This window comes from Enhydra lutris, unplaced genomic scaffold (assembly GCF_002288905.1).
Source record: "Enhydra lutris kenyoni isolate GAN:26980312 unplaced genomic scaffold, ASM228890v2 scaffoldscaffold4, whole genome shotgun sequence".
In the NCBI taxonomy this organism is placed as follows: Eukaryota; Metazoa; Chordata; class Mammalia; order Carnivora; family Mustelidae; genus Enhydra; species Enhydra lutris.
The window spans coordinates 4254157-4269569 of NW_019154088.1; the positions used below are offsets into that span (position 1 = coordinate 4254157).

Here is a 15413-nt window from a genome sequence, read left to right on the forward strand (position 1 = left end):
AAACACAACTTCAAATTTGACCTAATAGCTAACCTGCATAAATGCAAATAAATGCAAATTATTGGGCCCAACACGTGACGTGAGAGAAACTCTGAAGATGTGGCTTAGCTATCCATGCTTTTAACAAACTCTCTATATGATTCCAATGCACACTAAAATTTGAAAACCACTGATCAACAGTTGCAATTAATGGAGTTATGAACAAAAAGCAGCGGGAGTACAGGGGATGGATTGTTTGGGTAAATCAGAAAGGCTTCCAGAGGAAGTAGTATTTAAGTTCAAACTCAAAGAATGAATAGAAATTTGCCAGTGTAGATGTAAAATATTAGGAGTTCCATATTCCTTTAATAATACCATTGTGTCACTTTTCTGGTTTTTTTTTTTCCTCTTGGTGCTAACTGAACCCCAGCAGTTAGCCCTGAAATTTAAGTCCTTCTAATCAGCAATAGAAAGTTCAAGATGGGAATTAAATGTTCTTTCCTGCTTCTAAAAAGCAGATACTCTGTTTCATCAAAAAGTCCTTGAGGCATCTGGCTGGCTCAGTAGGTGGCCTGGACTCTTGAACCCAGAGCCATGAGTTCAAGCCCCCCACGTATAGTGTAGAGATTACTAAAAAACAACAGAAAACCCAAATAAGGGTTATTTAACATAACATGTAAATTGAAATGTTTTGGGGGCTCCTGGCTGGCTCAGTCAATAGAATATGCGACTCTTGATCCTAGGGTTGTGAGTTGAAGCCCCATGTTGGGATAGAGATTATGTTAAAAAAATAAGTAAGCAAAAGTCAATTCATCATTTTAAATAATGTTTTCTGCAAGCCAGTTTTAAATACTTTAGTTTTTTCCCCATAATCATGTAAAGTCAAAATCTGGCTGAACTGAATTTCTTCTTTGAACAGTGTGAAAGTCTGTATCCAATTTAAAATAATAGTGGGTAGACAAAATGGAGACAAGAATAGCAAGAATATGCATGGGAGGAACTAATTCTATATTTCTTTAGCACAAATCTGGAGCAAGGCCAAAGAGGAAGATAAATGGGTAAACAGGTAGATCATGTGACATATAATACAATTAACATCCTTTTGTGGGTGGTAATAAACTATCAAAGAAATGTACTAAAAAGGAAAAGTAAAAAAAATAAATAAGTAGAAGGAAGATGATTAAATATCCATGTTAGGAAATTCAGTGTAGAAGGTGGATTGGAGTGGGCCCAGGAAAAGTGTTTGGCCATCAGTACCTTATTCTAGTATTATGTGCTTTTGCCTTCTATTTTAAAAAAAAAAAAAAAAAAAAAAAAAAGTCCAAACTCTGTAATTTGAAAGTTTATTTTTAAAATACTCTGAAATTTAAATTCTTCAGGACTCTTAACCACCACCCACTTTCTTTCAACACACACACATTTTGTCTTAAAATTGTTGGCCCTACTGCAGTACAAAACAAGAAACAATAATTCCACTAACTCAGCCAATGGAACTAATTCAGTAAGTAATCATGCTACAGCCTGGAATCACCCAAACAAAAAATTTTTAAGAAATCTCTTTAAAGGTATTTATAAAGTTTATTTTTTCAGAAAACCAAAGTAATTGATTCAACAATACTAACAATTCTAGCATGCAGCAAATCATCATTTAACATCTAATGTTTAATTTTTGTATCATGGAGGTATACAGTTTATTTTCATTCCTATAAAGTTTCCACAAGAAGCTTGCAGTGATAAAGGTAAATAAGGATTGTTACAGGTACTTCAAATAGCACTACAGTACATCTTTGACAAAATTTTTTACAATATTCCAACTTTCAATATGAAACAGCTTAAAAAGTCATGGGCCAAAAAAAAAAAAAACGTATAGTAGTATCACTTAAGCAAATAAAGTCTAATAATCATACAAGCACAACACTGTTAGGACTCTCCCTGTTTGATCTGGGAAATGGCTAAATGAGACATTTGCTTCAAATAAAATAAATAGCTTTGGAAAATCCCCCAATACATCATTTCAAACAAAAAACCCTTGAACCTACCTATATTCTTGGAAAATATGAACTAATTATTCCTTGTTTTTATGTAATAGGTATGTTCTTGAAAAGTTTTTTGTAAAGCAAATTCTGTAAACCATCATCTTGCTTGCATTGGAGGAACATATCTGGAGGAAACCTAAGAGAAATTCTTCTTTAAAACATGATTCTCCTGCATATTAATACACATTGGGCATTTTATCTGTACTGTTACATTTTCTCTCTGTATATTAAACCCAAGTTTCTCAAAATGCACTGGAAAAAGATACCAACCTCTTCTCCCTTCTTCCTATACAAAGACAATTCTTAGAGTATGACAAAGAGCTTACAATGCAAAGAATGTTTATTATCCATTCTCAACAGAGGGCTCGTCACTATATTTAAGTACACTAGGACAAACACCCACCTGTTCTTCTCTTCAAAGATAATGGTTACTTTATTATTAAGAAATGTCATTCTTAAAGATTTTATTAACAAATGGCAAATACAAAGGACAATTTGTGATTATGTCTTTTATAGCTTAAGATTCAGTATTTCCCAATCATGACAGTGCTGTTTCAAAGAATGATACCCTCAATTCCATAAGCACTTTATTACTATTGGGAATAATTACCTTACTAATCAAAACAATTTGCTAAGGATCAAAATAACATTCTTTAGCATTAGCGTCTTGCGAGAAACAACAGAATTAAAAACTAGAATTAGACCTAGTCATTGCCATTTGATCAAACTTAACAGATTTAGTTAAGTCACAGGATCACTCAATTCAAGAGGCATTAAAACAAAGTTTTACTGAAGTAAAACAGAAGTCTTGTGGAGATGCAGATCTATAGGTGAGTCTTAAGTCTATACAACTACTGTTGTCAATTATTTAGTAAATAGATGAATTTCATTTATTCCTCTGAAAAGATAATACTGCATACATATCCTCAAAAAGATTATGGCACTTGGAAAATATTCCTGATTAGTAAACATGATAAATGTATACAGGTGCATTCTAGTCTCTCTCCTACTTTCAGATCTTTTGGGAAAGACAACAAGCTGCGCAAAAGGCCAACTTCTAATCCCCTCTGGAAAAGGAGGTGAAGCTACCAGGGTCCTAAGAATAAATGGTTTGCAAAAGACCAATGAAAATAATGCCATGATTTTTTCATCCATCTTCACTTTTACTGCCTTCAGTTTTTAAACTTACAAGAAAAAATTTTGCAATGGAATTTGAGCCATAGGTGGACAAAATTATGCTTTCATATGAAACAAAATAAGTAAAATGTAGTGGGGCTATTTGCTGCAGCCAAAACCCAACTTTTACCTCTGTCTTTTGAGTATATCTAAAAGGAGATGGCATACAGTAAGAAATAATTCCTTTAAAAAAAAGAAATAATTCCTTTAAAAAATGAACTGAGTTATTGTACCGCATCATGGATTTACATTTTCAATACAGTCAAAGTATATATTAAAATAAATAAATGTCTTCTATATGGCATCCAACCATGCTCTTCCCCCTAAAAATTAATTTGGCTGTTCCTAAAACATTGTATTAATTTTCTATGTATCTTGGCTCTTACTTTCAGGATAAGCAACTGCCTATGACATCACTCAACCTAACGAAGGCCTTTTAATGAAAACACATTTTAAATGATATAGGCTTTAAGAATGAGATCACCAGAGAGACCACAAATGTGTTCCTGGTTCTGTCAGTTACATAACTGAATCTGAGAACTTTATCTTGTGGTTGGTCATTCCTTAAAGTGAGTAAGTTGATGTCTTTTCCAGTGAGGAGCCTGTCTGAATGTTTTGCCACAAACCGAGCATTCAAATGGCTTCTGCCCTGCATGAATCAGATAGTGTCTTTCCAGTTTAGATGGAGATCTAAAACTTTTGGAACAAACGCTGCATTGGTAAAGAAGGCCATCATTCCTCTCTGCACGCCCTGAGTAACTACAACAATGACCATGTTGGCTCTGCTCTGAGTGCAGTAGTGCACTAGAGAGATAAGGCTGCCTGTTCCTATAGGGGGTACTAAGAATGAAATCCTCTGATTCAGCCTTAACTTTTATTTCTGATATCTGATCTGACTCCGAGACCTCGTATTTTTGGAAACCAAGAGTCTGACATTGTTGGGAAGCATTATAGTTAACATTATCGCCTGGATGAATGAGAAGTTTGTTCAAATTTTCAAATTCTTGGCAAAGAGATCTTCTATAAGGAATCTTATCAATATGGGTTAATTTGTGTCTTTTTAAGTGAGCTGACTGCCTAAAAGATTTCCCACAAACATTACAGCCAAAAGGTCTCTGTCCAGTATGAATTAAATAGTGTCTTTGTAGTTTGGAGATAGAAGGAAACACTTTCTCACATTTGTCACAAGGACACATCTTATGTCCAGTATGGATGTTTTCACTTGGAACTGAAAAACCACACTGAAGCACTTCACAGTTATCAAAGAATTCCTCTCCTGATGAACCATAGATAGATACGTCTTTATTATTCACGGAGTTATCTAACATGTTTTCTGTTGTAAGGATACCTTTCAAGTTTTTACCCATATTTTGGCTCTGAAAGTGCTTTTGCCAAGAAAATGGCAAAGTCAGTGTTTTCTTCTTTTTATTGCCAACTGGCTTATATGTTCCATGTTTGCCAAGAGAACCCATAAATGTTTTCTGGGTTTGTTCAGGGCTCTGCTCACCAGAAATAAGATCATAATTTTTCAAGAAACTTTTTTTATGTAGTTTTTTCTCAGATCGAAAATTATCTAATTTCTTACCCCCGGCACGTTTAAGTTTAGCCAAGATTTTTTTCACAATGGTTTTATAGTTGTAGTTTCTTTTGAGCCTGCTTGGAATTTTGCCACCTCTGGCAGGAAAACACTTATGTCCATTGAGAATCTGTTCGGATTCAAAACACTCTTCACACTCTGGACACTGAAAAGGGACAATGTAAATAGAGTGGACATCAAGCTGATTATTCTCCCCAGATTCACCTATATCACCATTTTCAAAACCATCCTGCTTTGCATTTAATTTATTAGGCAGGGGGCATGATTCTGGACTCTTTACCTTTAATGAAAGAGTCTGAAAAGTCTTATTCCTGGTATGGATTTGTTTATGCTTCATAAGTTTGCTCTGAATCTTAAATCCTTTTTGACAAAAACAACATTGAAAAGGTCTTTCTTCTGAATGTGTGAGTTGATGAATTTTTAAATGAGTTGACTGTCGAAAAGATTTACTGCACAAGACACACTTAAAAGGCCTCTGGCCAGTATGAATAAGTGCATGCCTATCAAGTTTTGACTGTGATGGAAACATCTTGCCACAGATTGTACACGCATGAATATTCTTTCTTTTCTTTGTAGGGCTGTATGTAGGATCAGACTTAGAGCATGGGTGTAATGCCCATTTTTCCTCTGTGGTAAAAGTATGATACATCCCATATACTGGCTTTTCTTGCTTGGCCTCCAACAGTCTTCTGACCTGTTTAACATCATTCTGGTACGTTTCATTGTGAAGTTGTTGGTGCTTCACAAATGTCTTCAGATTTTTAAAGTGGCGTTGACAAATGCTACATTTAAAAGGCAGATTATGAGTTAGTTGATGTCTCTCCAGATGAACCAGTTGCCTAAAGGTTTTATGACACACATCACATTCAAATGGCTTTTGACCAGTATGAATGAGATAATGCCTAGCTAATTTTGATGGTGTTTCAAAGTGCTTGAAGCAAATATTGCAAATATATGGCCTGTTTCTAGGTAGTTTGTTGGCTACTACACATTGTTGAATCTTTAGCATTTTTAAATTGTTTTCAGCCATCATATTCTTCAGTGATATACTCTGATGAACTCCATGTTCTTAAACTCCACAGACATCTAAAAAATCAAAAATAAAAATGTATTAATTTAAAAATTATTTATTCATATAAAAAAATAATTTAAGTTGTCCTTTGGTTAAAGATATTAAGGGTACAGGAGAACCTGGCCTTTTTCTATTTTCTATTTTCTATTTTTTTTGTTTTTTGTTTTTTAATCTTTAAATAGTCTACGTTTATTACAAATCCACAAATACTTTAAATATATTTTCTTCTGCAATAAAAATTAAAATAACCCCAAATTAAAAGCTTTTGAAGATGTTAATATTATGAATGAAATAGATTAACTTCCCCCCAATGTCCGGTAATAAACTGAACCCCGACTTACCTACCCCAACATAAAAATGACCTAAAGTGGATCAAAGTGCATAACAAGTTCATATTAATGATTCTTCATATGCTCTTTTACTAAAGCAATCAAAGCAAAATGAATGTAAAAACTTGTTTTATACTTGAAGATTAAGGTAACCTCCAAGACATCACAACTTTTGAGATTTCAAATCCAGCGCTACAGTATGCGAAAATACTAGGGTCTCCTAAAAAAGGCAAACTTAAAAAATTCCATACATAAAATGGCCTGAATATCATTAATAATTACATTCTCCATAATCTTTTATCCAAAAACTTCGAAGCTATCTCTTTCAGTGTTTTGAACGAGCAATCAAAATAGTCCTGTTGTATTCAAGTTTTAAAACTAAATTTCTCCTTTCTTTAATATGGAAGCATAGACTGAATAGACAATAAGTTATTTAAAAAGTTAATAACCATTTTAGATGAATACTTTAGATTTATAAAACTAAATTCACACACAGAAATGATTTGTCTTGGGATGCCTGGGTGGCTCAGTTGGTTAAGCATCTGCCTTCAGAGGTGCCTGGGTGGCTCAGTGGGTTAAAGCCTCTGCCTTCGATTCAGGTCATGATCCAGGGTCCTGGGATCGAGCCCCACATCGGGCTCTCTGCTCCTCAGGGAGCCTGCTTTCCCCTCTCTCTCTGCCTCCCTCTCTGCCTACTTGTGATCTCTGTCAAATAAATAAATAAAATCTTAAAAAAAAAAAAGCATCTGCCTTCAGCTCAGGTCATGATCCCAGTGTCCTGGGATCAAGTCCTACATCAGGCTCCTTGCTTGGCAGGGAGCTTGCTTCTCTCTCTGCCTCTGTCTGCCACTCTGCCTGCCTGTTCACTCTCTCTGACAAATAAATAAAACCTTAAAAAAAAAGAAGAGAAATGATGAGTCTTTAAATTTCTAGGGGTGCCTGGCTGGCTCAGTCAGTATACAACTCTTGATCTCAGGATCAGGAGTTCAAGCCCCTGGGTGTAGAGCTTACTTAAAAATAAATATCTTTATTTATTTTTAATAATAAATTAAAAATAATAAAAATATATAATAAATTAAAAATAATAAAAAATAATAAATTAAAAAGCAGGCTCAGCGGGGAGCCTGCTTCCCCCTCTCTCTCTGCCTGCCTCTCTGCCTGCTTGTGATCTCTCTCTGTCAAATAAATAAATAAAAATCTTTAAAAATAAATAAATAAATAAAATTGTAAAAAAATCTTTAAAATCTCTAAAAACCTACATAATTTTAAGCTATATTTCTAATTAATTGAGACAATACATTAAAAAGGGGAGGGGTCAAATTTCTTAACATTATAAATAGACTCTTTAATTCCAAGTTTCCCAGTTCTCTATTAAGTAGCGTCATCATTATTTAGTTGCTTTGTCATTATTGATTATTTATTCATTTTTAAGAGAAAGAGAGAGAGAACCTGTGTGTGAATCAGGGTGGGGAGGGGCAGTGGGAGAAAAGAATCTTAGCAGGCTCCACCCTCAGCACAGAGCCCAATGTGGGTCTCCACCTCACGACCATGAAATCATGACCTGAGCCCAAATCAAGTTGGGCGCTCAACTGACTAAGCCACCCAGGAGTCCCACTTTGTCATTTTTTAAAAATTAAGCTAGAACGGTAAAGAATTAAAATATAAAATAAAATTAAAGTAAGAATTAAATATATAAAGAATTAAAGCATAAGAATTAAAATATAAATATTATTTATTAAGAATTAAAATATAAAAGAATTAAAATGTAAAACTAAAAATAAGATTACTGGGGCGCCTGGGTGGCTCAGCGGGTTAAGCCTCTGCCTTCGATTCAGGTCATGATCCCAGGGTCCTGGGATCGAGCCCCGCATTGGGCTCTCTGCTCAGCAGGGAACCTGCTTCCCTTCTTCTCTCTGCCTGCCTCTCTGCCTACTTGTGATCTCTGTCTGTCAAATAAATAAATAAATAAATCTTTAAAAAAATAAAAAATAAAATAAAAATAAGATTATTTGCGTTTAATTATAGCATACCATGGGTATGATCTGAGAGAATGTTTCAGTTACCAAGGTTGGATTACTTAGCCACATCATTAACAGTATTTACTTTTAATTACCTCTTTGGACCAACAAAGACAACATGGACAACTGGGAGAAAATGCCCCAGATAACTTGGGTTCTAGTCCTGATTTGTTACTGTATGATCTCAGTGGCAGAAAAAAGGAAATAAATTCATCACTAAAACAGGGAAAATGCCTCCTGGCTGCATGCCACATCAAGTTGTGAGAATCAATGGAAATAATCCATCTAAATGTGTTGGAAAACTATGAAGCGATATACAAAAGGGAGATATTACTTAGCTCAACACTAATCAAATTTTAAAACTTTATCCTTGTCTACATATTATGTATTTTTAGAGTTTCTAAGAAATAAACATACTAAAAAAAAAAAAAAAGAAATAAACTATCTAAATTTATAGTTCTTTATATTTCTTCTTTGCATTTGTTGTGAAATTCCTAAAAGACAGGTACAGAGTCAATGAGGCAAATTGGCTACTTATATTCTTATCAATGGCTAAGTAACTGAAAGTTAAATGTGGTTCACTTTTCAGACAATATAATAAAAGGATCATTTTGGTTTTGGAGTTAATATAAGGACAAATATGCTTTCGCTAATATAACTCTGTAGGACCCATGCAAAAGACTACTAGGTATTTTCACAAAAACTGTATACCTTATCTTCTTTTATCAGAGAAACCAATCTTCTCATTCTTCTACTATTGCATTTACTTTAAATAAAGGAATCAGAGATTAAAAAAAAAAAAAAAAAGCTGCTCTACCTCTCTAATGTTGTATCTTCTAGTTGAAATCAGAAAGTTGTTAAATCTGGGGCGCCTGGGTGGCTCAGTGGTTTAAGCCGCTGCCTTCGGCTCAGGTCATGATCTCAGGGTCCTGGGATCGAGTCCCACATCGGGCTCTCTGCTCAGCAGGGAGCCTGCTTCCCTCCCTCTCTCTGCCTGCCTCTCTGTCTACTTGTGATCTCTCTCTGTCAAATAAATAAATAAAATCTTTAAAAAAAAAAAAAAAAAAAAAAGAAAGTTGTTAAATCTACCAGAAACGCAGTGTTCTTTTGTCAGTTAACTTAGCAAACATCCAACATATATGCTATTTGCATATATGCGTACTGTTTTCTCCTAGAAGATACCCTAAACACAAAATTGCAAACATATCCACTGTGGTTCTTCGCAACAATGTGAATTAGAAACAAAAACATTCGTTTATTGAACAAGTTTCTTCTACTAGGTGCTTTAGTACAGTGTTTTTGTGTTTGAAAAACACAACTGCATGTTGCTACCATTAATGCACCGTGAAATCAATTCAGTGGGTCACGATCGGCAGTCTTGTTTAATAAAGAGTAGAAAATATCAGACTGCATAACATAAAGATGAATACTGTTTTGTGAAACTTCTGTTGAAAGAGGTAAGAATGTTGTGAAAGCTGTTCCTCATACATCTCTTCACACAACCCTAGTCAGAGGAAACCACAACAAATCAGTCACTTTATTCAAAGTAACCAAGTAATCCATTAGGTAAGACTGGGGCCCACAGGATGAGGCAGGATTACTAAGGAAAGCAGCAGTATCTAATTTTTTTCACTTGGGCCATATAACCCTGAAATATTTACCAAAAAATGTAATTAGAGGCCAAATGGATATGCCATACAAGTCTATGCAAAAGAGAAGACTCTGACTGCAAGCCACTATATTAATTTACAAAATATACCATATAACCCAGATATCCATGTTAGCAACAATCAACTGTTGGTGCTATTCATATTCATTTTCACTACACTGGGTTAGAGAAAATACTGGTGAACCCTCTCTAAATCCCTAAACATGCGAACACACCAACAGTTATGAGAATTAAAGTTAAACTATGAATCCAATAAATTGCCAAGAACTTGGCAATTTATTTCATTCCTGTCAAGCTATCAGGTGTCAGGTTGGTCAATTAGGACAAAGAGCCAAGATGTAAATAATAATCAAGCCTTTATTCACTTACTGCCACAGTGCAAGGATGAGGCAAAACAAGTACTGGTTCCCAGGGTCCATTAGACAGAACTACACTAGGTGAGGATCAGACGGATGCAGCAGACACCGCATCTCCCTGCAGAGGGGGCCAGAACAAAAGGCTTCCGCCTCATCATGGGCCTGTGGGCCAGAGGAAGAGGAAGGAAGGGCTACGAGTGGAAAAGTTAAAACAGAGCAAAGTACCTCAAGCAAGCCCCTCCCCCCAACCACCCAAGGGGTCTTGGCAGAGATGGAGGGGCCTGGGAAGCACCCTGCCAAGACCTTCTGAAAGCAGGTAACTGAGCCAACAACCCAAGCTAGTGTAAACATGGGGTGAGTCCTTGATTGCAACTCCCTCCAGAAAACTGCCATGCACTGGCCATGCACAAGTCTGGTGTGGAGAGGGCAGTTTTCCCCCCTAATAAGGCTGGCCAGCCAAAGACATGCAATTGTCTACCTTCAGGCCTGAAAGATCACACAAAGGATTTTGTCCAGGAGCCAATCTCCTCTATTCCTACCCTATTAATTTTTTTCTTCAATAGTTTCTATGGAATACGCTTGAAAGAAGTCCCAGACTAGAACCACACAACACAACCATCTCTGATTGTAACAGGAATTGACGACCTACACAGTTCCTGTGCCAAAGTGTCTATGGCTGATCGACTACCACTAACAGTTAAGACTGGATACTATTGTCATTTGCCTTTATACCAGGTGGGAAAGCACTTTACTCTGCTTGAACCATTGGTGGCAACAAGTGATCTCAGATGCTATTTATAAGTGATAGCTCAGGGATGTCCAGTGCTCCAAGGGCACTCCCATATGTACTTCTACAGGGTGCACATTAATTTGATAGAGCTGCCAATCCCACTTCAATTGATTCTCAGGCTCTCAATTGATTTTATTGTTGTTGGTGGTAATATTAAAACCAAACCAAACCAAACCAAAGCCAACTCCGTGTACTTATTCCTATTAAACTGAAAACAAAAAATAAAACAGTAAATCTCAGTGGTTCAACCTGAAGATTATTCTGACAACTGCAAGACACGCTCTGTTGGAAGACTGTAAAAACCGATTTTTAAAAAATTTCAATGACGCCTCAAGGCTGAAAGCTTTTTGGTGTTTTTTGCTTGTTGTGTTTTCTTTTCTTTTCTTTTCTTTTTTCTTTTTTTTTTTTTTTTAACTAACTAACATAATAAAAGCACAGTGAGGACATCACAAAAGCCAATGAACAAGAGACGAAAGCCCTGAGAGAAACTTGGGCCACTTCCAGCTGGGGAATAATCTCTGGCGACATTTATCACAGCCTTTCCTTCTTGGTGGCTGCTTCTGCCCCACTTCCCCTGGCCCACGCTCTTAAACCCTCACCTCTCGTCCCAGACGGGCTGCAAAGGACAGAGAACCCTGAAGTCCGGCCGTCGCCCTAATCACCCACAACCCATAAGCACCTAAGGAGTCGCGTCGAGCCCAGAGACTGCAAAATCCCACACCAGGAAAGGAAGGGCAAGCGTGAAAACGGCTTTGGCCGCAGTCAGGGGGAAATGCCTCATGCGACTCGACCACCAGCAGGGGAAATGCATCCTTTCTGCGCCTTCCTCTAAAGGATTGCGGCTCCCCAAGAGACGCAATCGGGAGGCGGGGGACTGGAAAAGGAATGGGAGCTGAGGTCGTGGCGTCCCCGCTATGGGTCCCCGGGCACCTTGGAGGGATCGAGGCAGCGCCGACCCTTCCCGGGGATCGCTCCACCTCACACAAGGACTCCTCTAGTCCTCCTCACGCACCTGGAGCTGGCACGGACCGGGCAGGCGCGCATCCCAGGGCCCAGACGCCGCGAAGGCAGCAAGCGCACGTCCGTAGGGCTGGCGCGGTGACGGGCTCAGCGCGCAGGCGCAGCGCTCCGGAGCGCCCAGGGACGCGGTCCGGCTGGAAACAGGCTCCCCCCACCCCACGGCCGCAGTCGCTTAGGCGCGGTCTGCGAGTCGGGCGTGAAACGGGGTTCCAGAGGTTGATCCCCGCCCCTGCGGCCGCTAGTCCCGCGCTGCAGTTTCGCTGGGAAGAGAATAGAGGCGTGAAGAAGGCGGGTTCTCCTGATTGGCGACAATTAGATGAGATGCATGCAAAGTGCTCAACATAATGCCTAGAGCATAGTAAGCCCCCAAATAGCTTTATCATTTACTACTCTTTTTATATTACATACAACTTTATGAAGGGGTGGGATCTCATTTTAAAATGAGGAAAATGAGATCGAGGCGTTAAGAAACTTACTCAGTGTTACATGGCTGGTTGACGATGCAGATGGATTCGAACACAGGTGTTTAGCCCAAACCTGCACTTTTAATTCACTACTTCTTTCCAAATTAATCTCAGTATTTGATGTGGACAAAATGAAGGTTCAAAGTTGCAGTCCTTTTACAGACTTGGATGGCACATTATTAGGTATAGGATGTTTAGATATCTACCGAAGATTTTAAGTACCAAAGACAGTGGGAAATTATTGCGAATTTTTGCAGGTTCTGATTTTAAGTGTCTCAGCTTGAGCGATGAGGACATGAGGACAGGAAGCAAGCACATTTTCTTTCAACTGTAAGTAACTTTTTGCATTACTTGTTAAGGACCACTGACAACAAAAATTGTTATTTCTAATGTTGGTATACATTCCTCTATTTAAAAAGGAAAAAGTTGGTCCAGTGTAAAGTCAGTCTCTATTTCCCATATGGCAACATGAGGAAATGGCTAATAGGACATAAGCTTTGGCTTTTTATGTAGGAAGCTTGGAGGAGTCACATCTGGGGAAGGTTGAAGCCCTTACTTCCAAGAGAAGCAGAGACAGAGAAAGGAGGGGAAAATTTTTGGTGTCCTAAATGCTAACCTCAGGGTGGGGACGCTGTGTGTTCAGATAACCTTGGATACTTTGCTGCATTTTGCAGCTTCTTCTGGGAGCTCAGCTCAACCAAATCATGCAAATAATTGCTTCCATCATCAGCCCCATAAATCGTCAGGAAAGATATGCAGACCATAAGAGAACATTACCTGAAGTTGGAACCAATGGAGGGTGCATTACCTGCAAAATAAGTAGGCCTTTGCACAAAGAGTCTGAATTTGGAGTGTGAAACACAGATGAGACATGGATAAGCTATTCTCCAAGGCCCATACCCCATTCACCCTGAATGTCATCTCAGGAGTTTTCTGGAGAAAAAAGGGAGAAATTACCATAAGTAAGTCATCAGGACGATTTCACTAAATAGGTGAGATTTGAGCGGGGACTTAGCAGTGGGTTCAATATGGATAAACAGAAAATGTGGGGGGCAGGCTAGAACATTGTAGGGAGAGATGGTAGTAGTTAAAGGAATGGTGTGGCATATGTTTATGATAAATCTTAACCTCTGCAACTTACTAGTGTGTGTCCTTAAAAGTTATTTAACCTTTCTGAATCTCAGTTTCTGCATCTTTAAAATGGGGATATAATTAATCATTCACTCAGTGACCTGTCATGTACAAAATACAAAGAATTCACTTGTAAGCATATGAAGATGAAACGGTGAGGGCCCTAACTTCGCTGTAGTTTTCAACTCAGAACAACATGCAAAGAAGTACAATATGGTAAGAGAAGATATGTACGGGACAGCAGTGGGGAGGAGAAATGTCTAAATCTGCTGGCGACTTCAGGTGGAGATTGTCTTTGAGCTGAGGCTTTCATTATCCATTGACCCATCCATCCGACCTACATGTATTTTAAGCCCTTGCTATGTACCAAGTCCTGTTCTAAGTTACTGAAGATAGAGTAGTGAAGAAATTAAAAAGTTAACAATTCCTGTCTTCATAGATTTTTCGTGTGTAGTTTACTTTTTATATATTTATATGCCTACAGAGAGATACAGACAATAAACTAAATAAGGAAAATATATCATATCTAATATGTAAAGTATTGATGAGAACTGAAGGGAGAAATAAGCAGAGAAGGAGGCTATGGAGATTGGGTTTGTGGGCTTGTTGGGATTTCAGCAGATGGCCAGGGATGACTTTATTGATTAGTCCTGTGATTTTTGTGTGGAGCCTGATAGAAAGGAGAGAGCCAGTCCTACTTGTTTATACATCAGTGTTTAGAGCACCTACTGCTCACCAGGCAGTTTGCAAGAAGCTGAGAAAAGCCTTAAATGCCTTGCAGAGGTTTTCTTTTTTCTTCTTTATTTTAATCCTGTAGGCAATGGGGGATTATTGAAGAATTTTGATTACAGGTGTGGCACGCTTCCAATTGTGTCATAGAAAACTCACTCAGAAGTAAGATGGATGACAACACAGCGGCGGCAAAATTAGAATAGCCACGTTGTCAGCTAGGGACTTCCTACTCCTTGAATATCTGGTTAACTTGGATGAAAACCCAGTTCTGTGGCCTGTGACCATCTTCATGATACCTGTTCTCACAGTTTGCTCCTAGTGTGTGTGTGTGTCCTCCTTGGTAGTTCTTAACCTTTAGAGCTATCTATCTCCTTTTTAGCAACAGCACGTTGAATGTAGAACTTAGCTTCCTTGTCAGTTTCTAGCAACTCAGCTAGTACCAAGTGCATCCAAGATGATTGCACTTGAAAGGAGTCCACACTTTTAGCATCTTTCATATGTCTTTGGAATATTTTTAGGAAAGAAACTATGAAATTGAGTTTTAATGCTTGCTAAAGCTCTTCCTGCCCCCAAGTGATTGATCTAGCAGGGAGTTCACATCTCCTGTTTTCATCTCCCCTCTTATTTTCCTCTCACTTCTCCCCCTTATCTCGGGGATCAATCAATAAAACCATCCCCTTGCCTTCTGCAGATAAGCCACCAAAACCAATATCCCTCAAATGTCAGTTTCTTTCCTTTTTTTTTTTTTTAAAGATTTTATTTATTTATTTGACAGAGATCACAAGTAGGCAGAGAGGCAGGCAGAGAGAGAGAGAGAGGGAAGCAGGCTCCCTGCTGAGCAGAGAGCCCGATGTGGGGCTCGATCCCAGGACCCTGAGATCATGACCTAAGCCAAAGGCAGAGGCTCAACCCACTGAGCCACCCAGGTGCTCTCAAATGTCAGTTTCTACCCCCAAGCTATTATCAAAGGATTTTTCCAACAAAGACAGTATACTCCCTTTCTAAGAGGATTTTTGGTGAATAAAACTCCCTCTTTCCCGTCAG

The 15413-nt window shown here is 38.1% G+C and overlaps 1 protein-coding gene across 1 annotated transcript; it reads right to left on the reverse strand.

The window, feature by feature from the left end:
• Positions 1–1622: 1622 nt before the first annotated feature.
• LOC111160302 (zinc finger protein 770) lies at positions 1623–12130 on the reverse strand. Its single transcript, XM_022523278.1, has 2 exons — positions 12035–12130; positions 1623–5874 (listed from the first exon to the last, which is right to left on the reverse strand). Exon 2 carries the CDS (start codon positions 5819–5821, stop codon positions 3749–3751), a length of 2073 nt encoding a protein of 690 aa, XP_022378986.1. The 5' UTR covers positions 5822–5874; positions 12035–12130; the 3' UTR covers positions 1623–3748.
• Between the last annotated feature and the right edge of the window lie 3283 nt (positions 12131–15413).

Excerpts from the sequence above, each read along its gene's own strand:
- LOC111160302 (XM_022523278.1), bottom strand. The coding sequence starts at position 5,821 with ATGATGGCTGAAAACAATTTAAAAATGCTAAAGATTCAACAATGTGTA.